This window comes from Tinamus guttatus, unplaced genomic scaffold (genome assembly GCF_059628265.1).
Source record: "Tinamus guttatus ecotype Peru unplaced genomic scaffold, ASM5962826v1 Tinamus_guttatus_pri_ptg000123l, whole genome shotgun sequence".
Lineage (NCBI taxonomy): Eukaryota > Metazoa > Chordata > Aves > Tinamiformes > Tinamidae > Tinamus > Tinamus guttatus.
In genome coordinates, this window is record NW_028288657.1 from 788,292 (window position 1) to 809,227 (window position 20,936).

The 20,936-nt window shown below is 47.6% G+C and overlaps 2 protein-coding genes across 2 annotated transcripts; one reads left to right on the forward strand and one right to left on the reverse strand.

The window, feature by feature from the left end:
* Window positions 1–6,253: 6,253 nt before the first annotated feature.
* NEFL (neurofilament light chain) lies at window positions 6,254–10,823 on the forward strand. Its single transcript, XM_088521420.1, has 4 exons — window positions 6,254–7,336; window positions 7,871–7,995; window positions 8,870–9,192; window positions 10,246–10,823. Exons 1-4 carry the CDS (start codon window positions 6,284–6,286, stop codon window positions 10,425–10,427), a joined length of 1,683 nt encoding a protein of 560 aa, XP_088377546.1. The 5' UTR covers window positions 6,254–6,283; the 3' UTR covers window positions 10,428–10,823.
* Window positions 10,824–15,763: 4,940 nt separating this feature from the next.
* Window positions 15,764–20,342, reverse strand: NEFM (neurofilament medium chain). The gene is made up of 3 exons (XM_010226300.2): window positions 19,270–20,342; window positions 19,004–19,128; window positions 15,764–17,784 (listed from the first exon to the last, which is right to left on the reverse strand). The coding sequence occupies exons 1-3, from the start codon at window positions 20,317–20,319 to the stop codon at window positions 16,320–16,322; spliced, it is 2,640 nt and encodes an 879-aa protein (XP_010224602.2). The 5' UTR covers window positions 20,320–20,342; the 3' UTR covers window positions 15,764–16,319.
* Window positions 20,343–20,936: the final 594 nt, after the last annotated feature.

Sequence of the window (20,936 nt, forward strand, 5' to 3'; positions counted from 1 at the left end):
TCGAGGAGGCCCCCAAGGAAGCCCCTTCCCTCCCCAGCTGCGCCCGCAGCCCAAGGCCCTTGCTTCCCGCGGCAGAAAGGCTGCCCGTCCCGCAGCAGCAGCTCTGGGCCCCTCACAGCTCATCCCAGACCAGTCCTCACCCCAACTTCAGATATTCCAAGATGTAAAGATCATGCGAGATAGAACAACCCAGCTCGGGATGCTTCAACTCTCTTCAGATTACAACAGCACAGCCCTGCATACAAATCACTTAGAACAGAAGGAGCATCCTGGTCTGACAGAGCTACACACGTCCCTAACTTTGATTTAAGGAACCCTGATGCCGTGGGTCTTGTAACAACGTCCCCTTTGCTATCTTCATGGACACACTCAAGGAAAAACAAAGACAAAAACAAAGTCATATGCAGCCACTACTGAATTTAAAAAGGAATTAAGGAAGCTGCTTTCCTCTTTCGGCAGTGGGAATTATAAACAAATGAGGAATATTTTCCTAAAATAATAAAAAGCAAGCTGAAACTTTTTTTTTTTTTACTAGTAATTCAAAGGCAAAAGCATATCTTAGCTTGCACGAAGTTCTCTACCCAACTCTTTCAAAGTGCCTTCTTTCTGATGCCAAACCACTGTCTTACCTGATCAAGGGATACCACTGCTGAGCGTTTGGTTTTGTTTTAAACTGCCACACACCACAGAGCCCCAGGTCTGCTACATGCTGTATCTATAGAGGCTTGGAGAGAGGACGGGCTGCTGAGTGCCTGCAATGTAATTAGGCAAGCAACAGGGGAAAACATCCCTTGAAAGGAAAAACTGCATACGTTCGAGGCATGAAAGGCTCCCTGCAGCAAGCAGGAGTCTGTAAGCTATTGCCTTCAAGAGCAGAGGAGCTGTTTAGGGAGGAGTAACTGATTGCCACAAGGCTACGGCAGCACAAGGGCCTGGTTAATTCTGATAACAACCATTTTTGTCCTGTGTCTATGGACTTAGATCTCCGTTTTTCTCAGAAATTACAGGCCTTTTAGCCCATGAGCATAAAGGAAACATTTCCCAGCAACACAGCTAAGAATGTATATGCTGGATTATTCACCTAAACAGTGACACTGCTAATACCACTTGGTGAGTGCCACTGAAAGGTGCAATATGCTCTCATTAATGTCACAGTATGTGCAGCAGTAACGCAAGGAGGTCAACAGTGTTAACATCCCACCTTGTGTCAAACATACCAGGCTTGGCTCACTCCTGCTGCTGAGATACGAGCATCTCTCCATCCGAAGGGATGGATCGGAGAAAACCTTCACCCCTCGCTGGAGGGCCACAGTCCCTCTGCTTCTGGAGGCTGCTCAGTGCAGGTGCTGAATCAGATCCTCCTCCACGCTGTGGCTGGTCACCACCCTCGAGACGTGCCAGCTGGCTCTGAATTTCCTAGTGCAGCAGGGCTACGGGCACTTCTCACTCCTTAACTGAAGGCTCCTCTTCACGATGAGCACACCCAGAGCATATCATCTCACAGCCTCCCTCTTGGAAACGCTGAAATCTGTTTTAATCTGCTGCTGGCAATCCATTTAATAGCTTTTATAACTAGTTTCAAGAAGGGCTAAGAGTTTATCATGAAGATATTACAAAACATGGATAGACAGACCCTGACCTAACCAAGGCTTGTCTAAGTTTCACTCACCAGTGAAAGACCCCACAATCTGCTTGTTACTCAAAGTTTTACAATTTCAGTTTTGAGCAATTCCCTTTTCACTCCCCCATACTCAAAAAGAAAAAAAATATATAAATACACCACAGTTTTGATGAAACCAAAATGTTTCAATTTTTTCTAAAATATTTCCACAAATGAGAAACAACTGCAACTTCTCCTCTGCCCTTACTAGTAGTATTAACAAAACACTTGACTTCTCACAGCTAATACAGACCTCAAGAGCCTTGGGGACACTCTAAATCAGGTTGTATAGATTACAAATAGCCCTGCATTAGAGTGGTGCAAAGCTATTTTTATTCCAGGAGTTGTGCCAGAGATTACACCTCTGCAGACACAGTTTTTTTTCAATTAAATTATACTAGCACAAAACTGGAGCAATGTGCTGCTTTTTGTATGCAAAGCCCTTGCTTCTCATCCTTCAGACCTACATACAATACCAGCAATCTGATTCATGCGAGATTTGATGTGGGAAATTAAGTGCACCAGCTGCAGCAGTTTTAGTAGCTTTTACTCACAGACTGGTTTCTGGAAGGAGGTAAAGTGTCTGCCTACATGAGGAGGCATCCCAAGGAGAGGAGCCTAAACTCGTAGGGCTTCACTGAAGCCTATGGCTCAGTGCCAGCTTGCACAAATTTCTGACATGGTCTTTGGACTCCTGAATCCAACCCTTTACATTTTATGTTAGCAAAAGACCTGCTTGCAGCAATGAGACTTTGCAAAGGAACAAATGATCTCTTTGAGAATGCACTGAGGGGGCTTGTTCAAGCCATATTGATTGCTTTGCAGCTGCCAATACAGGGCAGTTTCATCTTGTTTGTCCAAGAGCCTTTGTGTTCACATTTCATTGCTGGAATCAGACAAAAGCTGAACATCTTTTTGAATTCATTCTGGTAGCTAAGTAGTAGCTCCTGAGCTGCAAGGAGGAATGTGCCATCAGATTCTGTGGCCTAGTTTGGAGACCCAATCCAAAGAATAAACAGAGCTAATGAATCTGCTAATTAAGCATTCATTGATAGAGTTCCGATGGAAGAAGCGGCTGGCAGTTTCCTCTAGCTCTTGCAATCAAGAGGCAGAACAAACTCAAAGTGAGTAATTTAATGTTACTGTGTGCAGCAAAACAGAACTGGTGTAAGTGATGATAAAATAATGAAAGCTGCTCAGGCGCTTCCTATGTTTGGCACAAACAAAGCAAATAGCAGCTCAAAGGAAAGAGATTAAATACTTATTAGCATTTCTTCTGTGTTTTCCAGATAGTATACCTCAATCCTTGCAGATAAAACTCCCCATGGACTTTCACAATTTGTATTAGTGTTGTCTCATATTGAAAGGGCTGTTTGGAATATAGAATGCAAAAACATCAATGAAAATAATTGCCAAACCTCAAAGAAAAGTCTTGGTTTTCCTTTTTTTGCCTCAGAAGTTTTAAAGAAAGAAATAGCTATGAATCCCAAAAGCATTGTCAGGAAACTCTGAAGTCCGTAACCACATTTTTCTCAGATGGAGTTCTCCAAGGGTTTCAGTGAGAATTTCCAGGCTCAGATTTTGCTACATACCTTTCTGGTGAGATCAATACAAGGACCTATAGGGCATGCTTTACTGCATTCCCATAGTAATAAAGCACTGGCACAAAAAGGCACTGCTACAATGGACCTGTTCCAGCTCTTGCCTTGAGTAGATGAAGATTTCCTGCCTCCTTCAGAACTGCTCTTTTCAGTCTTCCCCTTGTAAGAAAAATGTGAAGATCTCAGAGAGAGACGTCGAGGAGGCTCCTCTTGAGGCCCATGACCCACTGTGGGACTGAAGCTGAGCTGCCACATTGTGCTCAGTGCAGACTGAAAGGTGCCTTCCTTGTGAAAATGCCATTGCTAGACTGGGTACCTTAGGCACACAGCATTGCAGAGAGAAATACACTAACAGAAATTTACTGTCATGTTGCTTGCTTTTGCCTATGCAGCACTAGTATATGACTGTATACGGCTGTGTCTTTTTAAAGTCATGTCATTACTGTCATTTCTGTACCATTCAGCACAAAAACTGCCATCTAACAGGCTGGGCACACTCAAGGGTGTTTTCCTGGGCTGAATGTGGCCTTGGGATCATTCTGTCAAAGTCTGCTTTAGATTAAACCATTAAATTCACCTAATTATAACAGCAAGTGAGCAGCTTCAGCAGACTGAAAGGGAAGAAATGCTAATCTGCTGGGTGAGTCAGCTCATCTCTACTGACCGCCCGCATGCTTTTATTTTTTTTTTTAATGCAGTCTTAAACATGGATGGGGTGAATGACACATACCGTTGCATTCTAATTGAAAGCCAATCTTTATCTTGTGTTTCTGATTGCTAATACTTCAAAGATTTTTCCTAACAATAAAATATCAAAGGGCTAGATTACATTCTGCATTATGGCAAAAAAGCAACTGAAAGGAGACAAAGGGAATGGGGAAACCAGAGTCAGCATTATCCTCTACCTGGAAATATGAGCTTCCAAGGTAAAATGTCCCGATTTCTTTCCTTACAACAAATCCTCATCCTTACCTCTAAGTCAGCGCTGCAGGCACACTTTCCCATCTTCCTGCCGCACACTGCTGGCAAAGACAAGTGTGTGTTCCATTGCTTTCCCTCTCTAAAAATGTATGAGAAAGAACATTAACAGTCCACAAATACAAAATTTAATTCCTAGGGATATGAAGTAGTAGTATTTTGGAAGTTGAGATACAGTAATTTATTAATCTATAAATACACGGCATAGTAATAGATATCATTAATAATTAAATCATATGATCAAATTGAGTGTAAAGGAGACTTGTCCATTAGTATCAACAAGATATGCCAGTTTGCATTAGCTGAGTAACCCATAACAATTTGTATTTAGAAGCTCCCTGAATCTCTCACCAAGATCACTATTAATCTTGCCATTTGCTTTAAATCCCTATAGCTCATTGCTTCCTTGGGTGCTCTGCAAACTCTCTCTTCAGGGCAACAAGTTAAAACCAGCCTCTTAGCTAAAGTTTAAATTTACCGGCGTATAAAACCACATATGGGCTTGTGTATTTTTGTGTATTCAGTTTCTGGGGAAAAAAAAAAAACATACACAAGCGCAACTGCTACTTAAAGCCATGAATTTTGAACAAATTTTTGAGAACTCACATCTTCGGGGTTCTGAACACAGAGCGGTTCCACTGGTCTTAATGAGGGTACTTTAGATTTACAAAGTAAAATATTTCACCAGCTCTCCTGTGATGTAGTGACATATAAGCCTGTATTGGCTCTTTTTACAGGACTCACTCTGTGAGTCTAGATGAGGAGACTGCAGCTTTGAACTTCTCATAGGCCACCGCCCTTCACAGCTCAAAAGCCCTGTAGGATATATGCTGATATTCAAGAACCCCCAAACCTATGAAAGCGACACCATAAAATAGGTCACGTTCTGCCTTTGAGACCACTATAAGCTGGTGAGAAGCAGTGAAACCCAGCTCCATCCTTACTAAATGATTTGCATTGAGCAAGCATGCTTTTGTGCCAATAATACCAAGTATCACTACAAACAGAGATAAGTTTACCAATCCTGGTAACTATTTTCCCTTTCTTTGGGAAGCAAGTAAGCATTTTTGCAACATCATTCCCTAATATATGCTACCAAACCCTGTAGTCCACTTTTTTTTTCCTCCTTTCTCAAGCAAAGGTCTGAAGAGTTTTGTGATTAAAATTAGCCCCTCTGATTTAAAATTACCTCCTTTTTGGAGCATTCAACAAAATCCATACTCAGTATATTCCTATTTACAACTGATATGTCCCTGCTGTATAAATACTACCCAGTTTTAACGAACAAATGCCCAGTGCCCTGCTCAGCAGTAGTTTTAACCAACAAACGCCCAGTGCCCCGCTCTGCAGCAGTGGCGGGGCGGCTGTACAGCTCTAGTCTCCTCGTTAGCCAGGTAACCAGACAAACGCCCGGTCCCCACGGCCGGGGCTCCGCGGAGCTGCCTCTAGAGCGAGGAGCACAGAGCGGCGCTCCCTGCTAACGGATCTTGCTGCGGCACCAACGCCCACCCCACTTTTTTTTTTTTTTTTTAAACTCTTCCTTCGTACAACTACCTGCTCATTAGCAGCCGCCCCCACGGAGGCCCGTGGCGAGGCCGGTAGAAGCACCTGGAGGACTGGGACGCCTCAGGGCGCCCAAACCCGCGCGGGAGAGGGGCGGCGGCGCCCGCCATTTTGTGCGCCGTCTCCTCCTCAGGGCTCGCGGGCTGCGCCGCGGCCTCCCCGCGGGGCTGCGGCACCGCAGAGCCCCCGGTGCCGTGCGCGGGTCCAGGGGGGCTGCGGGGGCGGCCCGGAGAAGGGAGCCGGGGCGGGGAAGGGGACGCGCACGGACCTGGGGAGCGCGGCGGCTCTGAGGGGAGACCGCGGCGGCCGAGGCGGCACCTGCAGCGCGGCCCCCTCAGAACCGCGACTCGGGGCGGCCCCCGGCGCCGCGCCCCGCCCCGGCACCGCCCGGCGGCTGCGCCCGCCCGCCCTCCCCGGCCATAAGTAGGGCCGGCCGGGCGGTGCCGGTCCGCAGAGGCGCCTCGGCCTCCCCGTTGCAGCCATGAGCTCCTACGGCTACGACCCGTTCTTCCCGTCCTACAAGCGGCGCTACGCCGAGAGCCCGCGCATCCACATCTCCACGATGCGCAGCGGCGGCGGCTACAGCGCGGCGCGCTCCGCGTACTCCAGCCTCTCGGCGCCCATCTCCTCGGTGTCGGTGCGGCGCAGCTACGCCGCCTCCAGCGCCTCGGGCTCGCTGCTGCACTCCGTGGACAGCCTCGACCTGAGCCAGGTGGCGGCCATCAGCAACGACCTCAAGTCCATCCGCAGCCAGGAGCGCGCGCAGCTGCAGGACCTCAACGACCGCTTCGCCTGCTTCATCGAGCGCGTGCACGAGCTGGAGCAGCAGAACAAGGTGCTGGAGGCCGAGCTGCTGGTGCTGCGCCAGAAGCACGCGGAGCCGTCGCGCTTCCGCGCGCTCTACGAGCAGGAGATCCGCGAGCTGCGCCTGGCCGCCGAGGAGGCGACGAGCGAGAAGCAGGCGCTGCAGGGCGAGCGGGAGAGCCTGGAGGAGACGCTGCGCGGGCTGCAGGCGCGCTACGAGGAGGAGGTGCTGAGCCGCGAGGACGCCGAGGCGCGGCTGCTCGAGGTGCGCAAGGGCGCGGACGAGGCGGCGCTGGCGCGGGCCGAGCTGGAGAAGCGCGTGGACAGCCTGCTGGACGAGCTGGCCTTCCTCAAGAAGGTGCACGAGGAGGAGCTGGCCGAGCTGCAGGCGCAGATCCAGTACGCGCACCTCTCCGTGGAGATGGACGTGTCGGCCAAGCCCGACCTGTCCGCGGCGCTGCGCGACATCCGCGCGCAGTACGAGAAGCTGGCGGCGCGCAACATGCAGAACGCCGAGGAGTGGTTCCGCAGCCGCTTCACGGTGCTCAGCGAGAGCGCCGCCAAGAACACGGACGCCGTGCGCGCCGCCAAGGACGAGGTGTCCGAGAGCCGCCGCCTGCTCAAGGCCAAGACGCTGGAGATCGAGGCCACCCGCGGCATGAACGAGGCGCTGGAGAAGCAGCTGCAGGAGCTCGAGGAGAAGCAGAGCGCCGACATCTCCGCGCTGCAGGTGAGCGGGCGCGCTGAGCGCGGCGCTGGTTCCTGCCGCACCGCCTCCGCTCAGCGCACGCGTTTATGGTGCGGGGGGCACGGACCACAGCGTGAAATACATGGTTTGTGTGTGCGTATGAAATACGCCTGCACACTTCAGTATACTGTTTTATATATATTTATATGGGGCACTTTAAAGGGTGCCCTTGAGCTAACACCTCGAAAAGCGTAAAGGGAAGGAGTGCAAATGAGCTAAAGCTACATGAAGCCATAAACAAACTGCAAGGATGCATCAGCCCTTGACTGTCAGAAAACTCGGGTTGCTTAGGCTCTTAATTAGAAACAGATAATGGGCGTCAGGTGGGGGCTGCGGCGGAGGTGGGCTCTGATGGGGGGGGGGGGGTCTGGTTATATCTGAGGGTGGAGCGGGAGGGCTTTGGTCCCTGTCTCTGCCAGAGCAAGGTTAAATTATCAGGATGGGTGACTCGTCTTGCAAAGGGCTGTTGCTAGACATGGGAGAATTTTATGTTCTCAATATTGTTACTTCCAACAGGATACCATCAACAAACTGGAGAACGAGTTGAGGACCACGAAGAGTGAAATGGCTCGGTACTTAAAGGAATACCAGGATCTGCTCAACGTGAAAATGGCCCTGGACATTGAAATTGCAGCATATAGGTATGGTGGCAGTGGTGAGATTAAGTAAATTGAAGCTTGGATCAGATTTCCCCTTTCTCAGTTGAAAGAATTCCTCCATTTTTCATTCCTCCAGCAAAAAGCTTCATAGATAGGCAGGTGTCAGTCTTGCCCTTTTTGTTTCCTTCTTATCAGAAGCAGCAAAGCTTTTGAGGCAAAATATTACTTTGTACTGTGCAGCAAACGAATCAATATAATCTGCATGTATATGAAAATAATACTTCACTAGAATCTTTTAAGTATCATCCTGCATACTGAAAAATTGTTTGTGTCAGGAGAACATCTAAATACTGTGTGGTAGGGTTTTTTTGTTATCTGTTTCTGACTCTCAGAAGCAAGCTCCCCCAAAGCAATTGCTTTACAGCAGAATTGCTTTCCGATTTTTGTTTTATCCCAGGTATTAGAAGCTCTCATTTGACATTTACAGTTTCTATAAATGTTGCAATGGGACTGTAATGAAAAATGGCTCTAAGCCTTGTCTCAGTATGTGTAGTATCCACTTTTTACATCTGTGTAGTTCTCTGCAAGACTGCAGTCTCATAAAATGCTTCTGTATCTTCATCTGCTCTGATAACCTAATCCCAAAGATGTTTCCCCCTCTTATTTCTCCTTACAGAGGTAAGTGTAAGTTCCCCAGCACATACATCTTGAACTTTGTTTAAATCCTCCCAGGATGTTGGGATAGTACTGCCATACAGGTATGCAAACACTGTCCCATGATGAATAAGAGAATGTGCAGTCTCCAGGGAAATAGAGACCCTGCTTTACCCTGCCCAGAGTATACTGGGACATACCTAGGCTTGCTGAGCACTGGGGCAGCATAGCTTAAAACAATCCTGGTTGTTTCTTCCTCTAGGAAGCTACTGGAGGGTGAAGAGACCCGACTCAGCTTCACCAGTGTTGGCAGCATCACCAGTGGCTACACCCAGAGCGCCCCCAGTTTTGGCAGGTCTGCCTACAGCGGCCTCCAGACCAGCTCCTACCTGATGACGACCCGCACCTTCCCCACGTACTACTCCAGTCATGTCCAGGAAGAACAGATCGAAATAGAGGAAACAATTGAGGCTGCTAAAGCAGGAGAAGCCAAAGCAGCTGCCCCTGCAGAAGAAGGTGAGGAGGAGGAGAAGGAGGAAGGTGAGGAAGAAGCAGGAGGTGAAGAGGCCGAAGAGGAGGAGGAAGGTACTTAAAGCTACTTGTAAATCCCTCTCTTCCACACTTTACCCTACACAAGCAGGGTAAACACCACAAAACTGACTTGGTCTAGTGCTTAGATCTCTCTTGAGCTCAGCTCATGTGAGCAAGAGACTGTGGGATTAAGCCCATGGCATTTGAACAGGGAAGTGAATATAGAAGAGGTAAATATTAGGCAGACTGTAGAACTGATTATATACCCCTGGAAATCACTGAGAGGTTTTCAAAAATTTCCCAAGATAAAAATAAGTATTTCAAAAGTGCATACTGCTAAATGTGTATTGTATTTAAAGAGCCCTTAGCTATTAGGGGTATCCTTGAAAGGAGAAACTGGAACATCCTGAACTAAATACCAATTCCCAGAGATGCCTGGCACAATTAGCACATCATCTGATGGCTGAGGGTGTAGCTGTAGCTGAACTTGGTTCAGTGAGTTACACTGCTTGAGGTCAGGGTAGTTATTTTCTTGCAATCTTTGACACAGCCATAGTTCCTTGCTGCCCTGTGACTACTTGCCCTACTCACATTTTAATGGAAATGTTCAGGGTTGCTTTTTTCTAGGTTCAGTTGTATAACTGAAGAAGGAATGTTATCTGAACATACTTGAAATGCATTGGTTAACATTTGGCATTTTTATAAGCTTGTTAGCATGAAATTTAGTGTTAGCCAAAAGATTGTTAGTTAAAGATTCAGTCTGAAGTTCACAGGAAGAAATGACAAGATTCTTCCTGAACCCTTTGGATAAGGCCTAAAGCAGGAGTCCGCAGTCGACTGTTTTCCAAAGTCAGGATATTCAGGAGACCTATACCATGAAGGTAACTTTTTCCCCCTGAAATATCTGATAAGCTGACTGTTAGTTTTTTCTCCCTTAAAAGTCCTAGATAAAACACGTACCCTGCTTTCCTGCAGAAATGTTAGCCCCATCAACCTGCCATCCCGAAGTGTGTGGAGGTGAAGGATGCAGGTGCACTTACCCCTGTGAAAGTGTTTAGGAGATGGTTCTAAGCACTGTGGTGAATATTTGTAAACTCTCTTTCCAAGGTGCCAAGGAAGAATCAGAAGAAGCCAAAGAGGGTGAGGAAGAAGAAGGAGGAGAAGAGGAAGAAACAGCAGCTGAAGAAGGAGAGGAGTCCCAAGAAACTGCTGAGGAAGCTGGTGAGGAAGAGAAGGAAGAGAAACAAGCAGCAGGAAAGGAAGAGAGTGAAGTGAAGAAGAAGGCTTGATTTAGATGGTTCACTTTTCTCATCAAGTTAACAGAGTAACTGATAATTGACTGAGCTAAAATTGCAGTCCCACATATTTAATTGTGACCACTGAAGTTTAATGTTCTATGATGTTTCTCTCCATGCAGAGTATCAGTTTGCTTGCAGAGCGCCCACTGGCTTGCTCCCTGAATGCTGCATGGTCTACACGTATGATTTCAGGAGCTGTCCCACTTGGGTCATTCAGAATCTTTAACTTAAAAAATCCAAAAAAAAAAAAAGGAAAAAAGTAATGGGAATGAAAGTTGTCTTAACTTGTATTTAAAATAATTATGGAAACTTTGGGTGGGTAAAATAATGGAGGCTTCAATAAGTATGTGCAATAAAGCTAGTCAATAAAGAAATGCTTAAACAAAATCCTTGTGTTGTCACTGTTTAATTACAGGTTACATGGTATATCAATGTGTGCAATTAGAGCAAATACTCATCTGCTGACCCTGTGCACCAAGACATGAGGCACTGGTGTCTTCCAGGCTCATATACAAGAGGCTGAAATGCAGAATCCAGGCTCATACACAGGAGGTTAACATGCAGAATGGCATAGTATTTCTTATTATGCATATGAATATACAGTGTCCACAGGGCAATTTGACAGTAGTAAAAAGACTGTGGTTGGACTCTGCTGTTGGTGGTGTGCCAGATGTGACTGCGCTGCTGTACACCCACAAAGACAGGATCTCTGATTAATTAAACATATAGTGTTTTTTAAGTAAGTGCTGGTACAGAAACCAAATCAATGCTGTCAAATAGAAGGACACAAAACTAATGTAAAAAGGGGTATTAAGTTAACAGGGGCTGTTGACATTACCAACAAGAGTAGTCAGTGATTGAAAGGGAAGATGCATTGAGTGAGGTTTGGAGCAGCTCCTCTATTAAAAAATATAGTAGAAGGGTGGTATGAGGCGAGGTAGTGGAGGGAAGGGGAGAGGGGGGGTCCCCCTGCTATGTCCATGCAATGTGTCTTTCCTTGCATTGCGCTGTCTTAATGCTTGGACTGCTATGGACCACAGAGATGTGCTCCGTTGAGAACTTAAAAGAGCATTTTAAGCTTTTGAGTGTTGACTAAGAATCAGGTATAAAACTGGAACAGCTCAAAGGGCTGCAAGAGCAGCAAAGCCTGAGAGCAGTTCTGAAGGCAGTGCCAATGTCCTGCAACCCGAGCCTGTTTTCCATAGATCGGAGTCAGCGTGTGCTGTTAGGTGGTATACTGAGGGCAAGGGTGAGGTGAACAACTGGGGAAAAAATGCTGTATTTTAAGTCACTCTAAACAAGCTGAACTTGAAAAAGACAGGTTTAAACAGGAACGTTCTCTTATCAAACTTAGTTGGCTGAATTTTGCTTAAGAATTTGGGGTGTTCTTAAATTTGTGCATTGATTTTGTGGGATTGGTTGATTTGTGTTAGCTCTCCTCGATGGCCCCATGTAGACAGAAAGAAAATGACTCCTTTTTACATAGTCCCTGTAATACTTCCTAATGCTTTTTTTCACCCTTTTTGTATTTTTGATGCTTTTGAGAACTGGAAGGCAAGCAAGTTAAAATTAGTTTTCCTTTATTTTCAACAGCGGGTCTTCTGCTGACAGGTTCCTTTCAATCTTTTGCTGTTCTGCTCTCAACAGAGATTTTTCTACGTGTGTTTCTGTGCAGACGTCTCCTTACAAAGCTGTTTTGTCTCCCTGCTCAAAGCAGTGGCCGGCAGCGTGTGGTACCTGCAGCACGATGGACGAGGGACTCACAGGCTATTTGCTCAACACTTTTAAACGTTACCATTTGGAATGCAGGAGACCTGCACCTTTTGGTAGGTAATAGCCCTAGTTAAACACAAAACACAAAACGTTATTTACAGCAGAGTATTGAGCATAAGAGAGGAGACTTGGGATTCTACTTAAGTGCCTTATCAAAAATGCTTGTCATTACAGTTCAGTGGGAAGAGAGGATCTGATCCTGCAGAGCAAAACACACTACTTATGCAATAAATTGGGACTCATCACATATATTAAAGCCAAATCACTGTGAAATAGATTGTATTTTTCAATCCACTGCCCATATTATGCCTTTTCTGCAAGCTCTACGAGCTCCTTGTAACTTCCCTGCTTGACTATATCTGGGTCTGCTTCCTTTTTCATGTTCTTTCCTATAGATAAATTGCTCCTTCACTCAGTCCTTTGCATCCAGTTCTCCTCTGGGGAAAGAATACAGCTAAATCAGGTCATACCTCACTGCAGCTTTGCAGAGCTTTGCGGTCAGTCTGCTAGGGACACCCTCACAGCAGTGCAGGGACAAAGTGGGTGCCCGGAGACTCACCAGCAAACAGATTCATCCCTGCAGTGCATCTCAGTCTGAGCCTCACTCCTTGTCTTTTTTCTTTTTTTTATGTATTGCAGCTTGAGGAAAGATTTCTCTCGACTCTGCAGGCAATGTGTGAGTCACAGTGACTCAGTGTCAGGGAGCTGCAGAGCAGGAGTCGCAGGGGCTGCCCAGCCTGGCTCGCTGCTCCCAGCCTTGCCCACTTGCCAAGGTAAACGGGTGGGAGGGAGGGTGGACGTGTGTGTTTGCAGCCCAGATGCTCCTGGGCTTGCAGAGATCCTGCAGGCAGCACTTGTTTTACCTTTGGAAACCAAGGACCGCACTTTGACGCAATGCAGTAAAAGCAGGCAGAGGGAGACAGGATAGAAACTTTCCCTTGCTTTAATCCAAGTTGCAGCTGCAAGTGGAGCAGCAAGGCTGCCCCGAGTTTTCTTGTGCCACTTAAATAGACAGAGTCTGACACAGGCAAAATCTTATCACAGGAAGGACAAACACTAAAGTGTCCCTAAATACTTTTTTTTTTTTTTCTGAGATAACACAGACCCATCATGTACATACACACACACTTAAGCATGTTCCTCTCCTGTGAGGCAAAAGTATTGTACAAATATAACATTGATTCTAGGAATTTACTTTCCAGTAGCTAAATAATTTGCAATTCATCATTTGCTGCCTTCCGAGGTTAATGAAGAGTAATTTAATCCTGAACTGAAAAGGAAAAAAAAAAGCCTGCAGATGAATGGAAAAAACACAAACCCTGATATGTGGAGAAAATTCTAGTGCCTGACTCAGCACTCTGACAAATGTTCTGTATAATGTGTTTAATAATACTTCACATTATGTCTCCACCTGGATTTTAATCCTGGAATGCTGAAAATCTTTTAATCATAACTCTCCAACAACCTGCAATGGTACAAAACTCTGGTTTTAGAGCTCCTCGGGTCCTGAAGTCCCTGGGGGTCTTGATGGCCCACCTTAAATCAGATGTATAAATACTCATAGATCACTTTTTTAATTATTACTTTTTCCTTCACTGTCTTTTGTGTCGATTAATGAACTTTTCTGGTGTTTGAAAGTAATTAATTCCTTCAGTGGTTATGCAGAGTCAAGAAGTAATTGGTGCAGAACAGGCAAATAGCATAATATTTATGCCTCTGTGCCCTGAAATTACACTATCTTCTGAAACAGTTTGAATGCAGATGTCAGCAGACAAAACCTCTTGGCAAAATTAAATATTAATCAGATCTTGTCGTTTTATAAATATTTAGAAATGTGTTAACCTGTTAATTATTTCTCTCAGGGTTTGCTAGAAACATTTGCAGTGGGAAATAGACTAACTTATTTTGTATGTTAGATCATACAGAGAAAAATGCAGACATAGATAATAACTGAAGGCTGAAGTATGTTTTGGGCGGAAAAAGCTTGGGAAGAATAAGAATATTTTGAAGTCTATACCATGTGAATGGATAGTCCATGAGCTGCACTGACAATAAGTGTGACTGGGCTAGTTAACATCTTATTCGTAAGTATATCATTATGTTTATGTCCATATACACACGTAAACTTCACCAATAAGCTGGCCACAGAGATGCTGTTTAATTTGCTAACGCCACTTTAATTAAATGTCACTCAACTTGCAAGCTGTTGAGCACAGATTTCCATTACTGATATCAACAGCAGAAGCATTCATTACTTTGCTACACAAAGGCATTAGATTTATCTGAAAGGCTTATCTGCTGTGAACTCATTGCACGTTCTCCAGTGGGGAACTTACATAAACCTTGCAATAAAAAACTCTTTGATTTTCAATTATTGATAGGATGAAGAATTGGAAGGCATATGCAAGTCACAGATTTTGATCAGACCTTCAGTTAGTCAACAGATTTCAGGGTATTTTGCATGCCTAGTGCAGGCTGCTGAAAGTGGGATTTGCATTTTTTCTCTATTTATGGTATTTAAGGCTGTGTCCTTTCTTTTCTGTCCTTTTAAAATGCAATAGAAATAAATACGAGTCCCGTAACGTAAGATGTATAGGGCTGAAGTCTCAGGATGCAGCAAAAGCCGATAGTCTGCTGACATAAACAGGGGTATGCAGAGGTTTTTTTTTTTTTTTTTTTTGAGTCTTTTTATATGTATTAATTAAACAAGGTCTTGACAGCACATGGATTTGATTTCCAATAACCTTGAAACTTTATGTAAGCGTTTGAGTAGACAAGGATAAATATCGCTGGTGTGACATGTGTGTTTAAATTCCACCCAGCTGGTTGGGGGGGAACCTTCTTTTTCCCTTTTATTTGTCTCTTATTTGTTTAGTTTTTTTCATGTAGGGTGAGTTTCAAAGCACACTCTAAGAAGCCTTGTTCTTAGTAACACCAAGTTGTTAAGTGGCAGCAGACACAGGCCAACACTCAGAAGGCCTGAGAATTCCAAACTTTTTTCTCTTTCTACAGAAAAGGAAAAAATGCTTTCATTTGATTTCATGCAGGAATCATTCAGGTATAATCTGAACCCTACTGAGTCTAAGTTTAGACACCAGAGTTATTTTTAGATGGAAAAAAAAAAGGATTATATTTTTTATTTTCTCAGTATCATCTTTGGGACAGTTTCCCTTTTTCCAGGAACTTATTTGGAAACAGTGTGTGTGGATCATTTGAGACAAGTGTGTTGATGAGAAGGATTTCACCTTATGTAATTAAGACGGGACTAAATCATAGTCACCATACTCTGATGAACATGAGGTGTTTTTGTTGAAATGACTTAATAGGTCTCTTTATTTAAGAGATGGTTGTCACAAAGGACACCATGAGCACTACCAGCTGCATAAGCCTCCTGTAACTTTATGCATATCAAATCCAACTCCATCTGGATTTCTTAGCAAAGAAATAGAGACCAAGCAGAGCTCAAGCCCCTGCAACTCCATTCCCACTCAGGACAGCTTAATCCAACCTCAGGGAAGGATTTTAGTTGGAAGACAATCACCACACAGACCAGGTTTTCTGTATTGACCTTTATTGAGCAAGAACTGCTGTGACGGTTTTACATCAAACAACAAAAGGTTGCGTACTGTGCATGTCAACCAGGTTCTCCCATGAGCAAAAGTCCACCCTAATTGCACCAGTGAGGTAAACATAATTATTTATAAGTAGCTTTAAGGCTAGGAGAGTTCTGTTTTTCTCATAATATTACTATTACTGTTTTCTGTTTGTTTTTGGCTCAGTTGGTTCTTTGCATAATACATCTTAAGTCGTTCCTCAGATATATCCCTCCAACAGCTCAGGAAATTCAGAAGCTTCCTTTGCACATTTCATCTCATGCACTATTATTATTATTTTAGTTCCCCAAGTTCTGTGGAGGGAGTACATCTTGAGCCTGCATGCATTCCCCCCCTCCCCTATATTGCACAAAAAAAGTAAAATACTGTGTGTCTGGAGCCTCCATGAGAGAACCCGTTCTGCTTTAAAGCCGTCACTCACATGCATTTTGCAGCTGTCATATGGCTTAACCTTTTGCACCGACCCAAGCTCTTTAATTTTATTTTGCTATAATTTTTATTCACTCTCTTTGATCTCCTTTACTACGGCATGTGAAGTAACTTTCTCCACTTTCTTGGTGGACACTAGTTTCTCCTCAAAGCTTTCTTCATGTTCCTCTACCTTCTGAGTGACGGTCACAGACTTTGTGATATACGTGGTTGTACTGTCCCCACCTTCACTAGTGATTTTCTCTGCTTTTTTTGTTACTACAACTTTTTCACCCTTATCATCAGTTGGGCTCACGTCAAGGCCGTTGGTGACAACTCCCTTATCTTCCTCCTCAGCCTCCTTCTCTTCCTTTTTCTCCTCTACCTCACCATTTACAGCAATGTCTTCTTTCCTGGACCCCTTAGAGGCCTCTACCTCTGCACTAACTTTTGTTACCTTGGTCACTGTGATGGTCTCTTCCACCACAGCCTTCTCATCCTTGACGGGGGAGGCCGGCTTCTCCGGAGAGCGGGGCTTCTCTGGGGTCACCGGCTTCTCCGGAGCCACCGGCTTCTCTGGAGAACGGACCTTTTCTGGGGTCACTGGCTTCTCCGGAGTCGCTGGCTTCTCCGGAGAACGAAGCTTTTCTGGGGTCACCGGCTTCTCCGGAGAACGAAGCTTTTCTGGGGTCACCAGCTTCTCCGGAGAACGGAGCTTTTCTGGGGTCACCGGCTTCTCCGGAGTCACTGGCTTCTCTGGAGAACGGAGCTTTTCTGGGGTCACCGGCTTCTCTGGGGTCACCGGCTTTTCCAGGGTGACAGCTGCTTTCTCAGGAGTTGTGGGCTTCTCCGGAGACGCGGGCTTTTCTGGAGATGCAGGCTTCTCCGGTGTTGCTGCCTTCTCTGGAGATGCCACCTTTGGTGTTGCCGGCTTCTCCAGAGGCGCTGCTTTCTCAGCACCTTTTCCCACATCTCCCTTGGCCTGCTCAGTTACAGGAGATTTAGGTGGGGATTTAGGTGGTGACTTTGCTGGAGGTGTTTTCACCTTCTCTGCTTTTGCTCCTGCTGCAGTTGCATCCACTTCTTCAGCTTCTCCCTTCTCCTTGGCTTCAGCATCTTCGCCCTCTTCCTCAGCCTCTTCTTCCTTTTCCTCTATCTCTTCTTTTTCAGAACCTCCTTCTTCTGCTTCATCAGATTTTGCAGCTTCTTCCTCTTCTGCTTCTTCTTCCTTCTCTTCCTCAGCAGCCTTCTCTGGAGCAACTTCTTCCTCTGCAGCTTCTGCCTCTTCTGCCTTTTCTTCCTCCTGGGCCTTTGCTGCTATTTCTTCTGCAATAGCTGCCAGGGCATCTTCCATTTCAGACTTTTCATCCTCCACTTTTGTCTCTTCAATGATTTCTTCTACAAATTTGTGCTGAACCTTCAGCTTTGGTGGTTCAGCTTTTTTCTGAATTTTACTTGTTATTGTGACAGATGGTTGTCTGTGTGTGAACATGGGTCCAGTAATGCTTCCAGAGAAGGCACTGAATCTGGTCTCTTCGCCCTCCAGTAGTTTCCTAAGGGAATCAAAAAGGGTGGGGGGGAGTGAGCATAGAAACCCAACCTAGGGTACAGCTATTAGAATATTTCCCTTTACATCAGCAGTATTAAATCATTTTTTTCCATGTGCAGAGCTGATCAGCACAATCCATCATCCCCAGCCTGGCTCCTGCTTTCCTTGGATCAGCTCTTTTGGAAAATCCATATTCAGCAAACAGCTCTTAGCCTGTTTCTTTTTAGCGTGGCAAGCATAACACCTTTAGCCGATAAGCTAAAATTCATCCTTAAGTCAAGAACTTTAGCCCAACAAACCGAGTAACTTAATTGGATTCATCGTGACTTTGATGAGCTGAGAATTGGATGCAGCCAATGGACTCAGAATACTGTGACTAAAGTTTCCAGAGTCTATTAAGAGTATACTCTATTAAGAGCATACAGGCCAGTTCTCAGGGGTTTGAGACAGTTTGCCCTTTCAAAAGCATGAGATTTTTGTGCAGCTTTGGCAACAACCAGCCAAGGAGCCTTGGGTGTTTGCGTCTGTGTGTGTCTGAGCAGTGTCAGGACTTCAAGGCTGATGCTGTTTTCTGGTTTGACTTCTCTTGCATTCACAGGGCTGTTCCTTTCATCTAAGCCTGTAACCCAGAAAAATCAGTAGTTCTGAGTCGAGTTATAAAGCGATGCAAAAGCATCTGAAAAGCCTGCCAGGTGGTGGCAATAGCAGGCAGTGCTCCTGATCCAGCATCACATCAGAGCGGCTGCCAGGGGAAAGTTGAGCAGGAAAGCTCAAGTGTTTGACAAGCAGATCAGCTCCCTGCTTGCACCATGATCAAGCAAGAGCGCGTTGTCTCCCAACTGAGAAAAGGGAACTCAAGTGACAAGCGCCCCTTGCTTGGCATGTGCGAAGTGGAGCAAGGAAACTAAAAATAACCCTCTTTTGCTTCATCTTCTGCCTTTGTAAAGGACAGGACGCGGCAGTGGGTGCCACTGCCCGATTCAGGCATTGAGGCTTTGCCACGGGTTACCAGAGGGCTGGTCACTACCGACCCCTCGTTTATTACGCTAAAGCCTTGTCAGTCTGCACAGGCTGAGGGCTGCAATGCATTTGCTCAAGTTTTAGTTCCACTTAGGAGACAGCTACATGCTCTGAGCATATCAGTGACAAGGCTTTGCAGAAGCAGCAGCAGCATCTGCAGTGCTATTAATATTCCAGACACATCCACACTGATCCTACTGTACCTGTACGCAGCAATTTCAATATCCAGGGCCATCTTGACATTGAGGAGATCCTGGTATTCCCTCAAATGACGCGCCATTTCCCATTTTGTTCCTCTAAGCTCGTTTTCCAGCTGATGAATCGTGTCCTGCAACAGACGCACAAGACCTGCCTGAGAGGGAGCCGCGGTTCATGCAGAGACACGGCGAAAATCCCCAAGTGCCCCCAGCGGAGACTTGCAGCAACTCGGGCAGCGCGGGACCCCCCCGCATCCCCCGCCCCGCGGTACCTGGTAGGTGCTGAGGTCGTTGTTGTGGCGCTCCTCGATGTCGCTGAGCTGCCGCTCCAGGGACTCCTTGGTGCCGCGCACCGACTCCAGCTCGATGCTCTTGGACTGCAGCTGCCGGCGGTACTCGGCGATCTCCTCCTTGGCGGAGCGAATCGCCTCCTTGTTCTGCTCGGCCGCCTCCGTGAGCTTCGCGTAGCGGCACTTGAACCACTCCTCGGCCTGGTGCATGTTGTGGTCGGACTGGCACTCCAGCTGCGCGCGGATCTCCTTGAGCGCCGTGGTGAGGTCGGTCTTGAGGAAGTCCTTCCTCTCCACGGTGGCGTGGGACGCCTGGAGCTGCGCTAGCAGCTCGGCCACCTCCTCCTCGTGGTTGCCGCGCAGGAAGGCCACCTCGTCCTGCAGCGACTGCACCTTCTTGTCCAGCTCGGCCCTCATGAGCGAGGCCTCCTCCATGTCCTTGCGCAGGGCGCGGATGGTGGCCTCCGTGTCATCGCGCAGCCGCGCCTCATCCTCGAAGCGCTCCCGCAGGCGCTGGATGTCCTCCTCGATGTGCTCCGAGTCCAGCTGGATCTGCGCCTTCTCGTGGCTCACCTGCTCCAGGACGGCGCGCAGCTCGCGCAGCTCCTGCTCGTAGGCGTCGCTGAGCTGCGCGCGCCCCGCGTGCTTCTGGCGCAGCGCGGCCAGCTCCGCCTCGATCTCCTTGTTCTGCTGCTCCAGGTAATGCACCTTCTCGATGTAGCCGGCGAAGCGGTCGTTGAGCCCCTGCAGCTGCTCCTTCTCGTTGGAGCGGCTCAGCTTGAGCTCGGCCGCGCCGTTGAGCAGCGAGGCCTGGCTCACGTCGAGGCTGTCGGCGGAGCTAAGCACGGCGGCCCCGAAGGCGCCGCGCGCCGCGCCCACGTTCGGCCGCTTGTAGGAGGAGGCGACGCTGCTGGCCGAGCCCCGCGACCAGGACTGCGAGCGGAAGCCGCTGGACGGGGAGGCGCCGGCGCGCCCGAAGGCGACGCGGCTCTCGGCGAGGCGGCGGTACGAGGGGGTGCCCAGCGCCTCCATGGCGGAGCGGGCGGCGGGCAGCGGGCGGCGCGGGGCTGCTCCGGCCGCCGCCGCCGCCTTTATAGAGCGGCCGGGCGGGCGGGCGGCGGCGCCGGGCGGCCCCACGCGTGTCCGGGGCGGCCCCCCCGCGCGGCGCCGCCCCCCGACCCGGCCCGGCCCGGCCCCTCTCCCGCTCCCCCCCCCGCCGGGTCCTCTGCCCCAGCGCGGCCCCCCCGGCCCCTTCCCCCCCCCCCCGCTCCCCCCGGCCCCGCGCCCCCCGCCCGCTGCTCCCCGCCCCCCTCCCGGGCGCTCCCTTCGCCTCTTTCTTTCTTTCTTTCTTAGTCTGTTTCTCTGTTTATTTTCTCTTCATCTCCCGGCTTTTCGCTATTTTATTTATTTATTTATTTATTTCTCTTTTCTCGCCTTATCTTTGTTTTTCTTTCTCATTTTCTTTCTCTTTCTCTCCTTTTCTTTCTTTCCTTTCTTTCTTTTCCTTCTTTTCCTCCCCTCCTCCCCGCGGCTCGGCCGCCTCCCCCGCTCCCCTCCCTCCCGCAGACGCTACTGCGGAGCGGGGCCCGCACGGGGCGCGCCGAGCAGCGGCCGCGGAGCCCGCAGGGTAGGGGGGAGCGGGGCCGGAG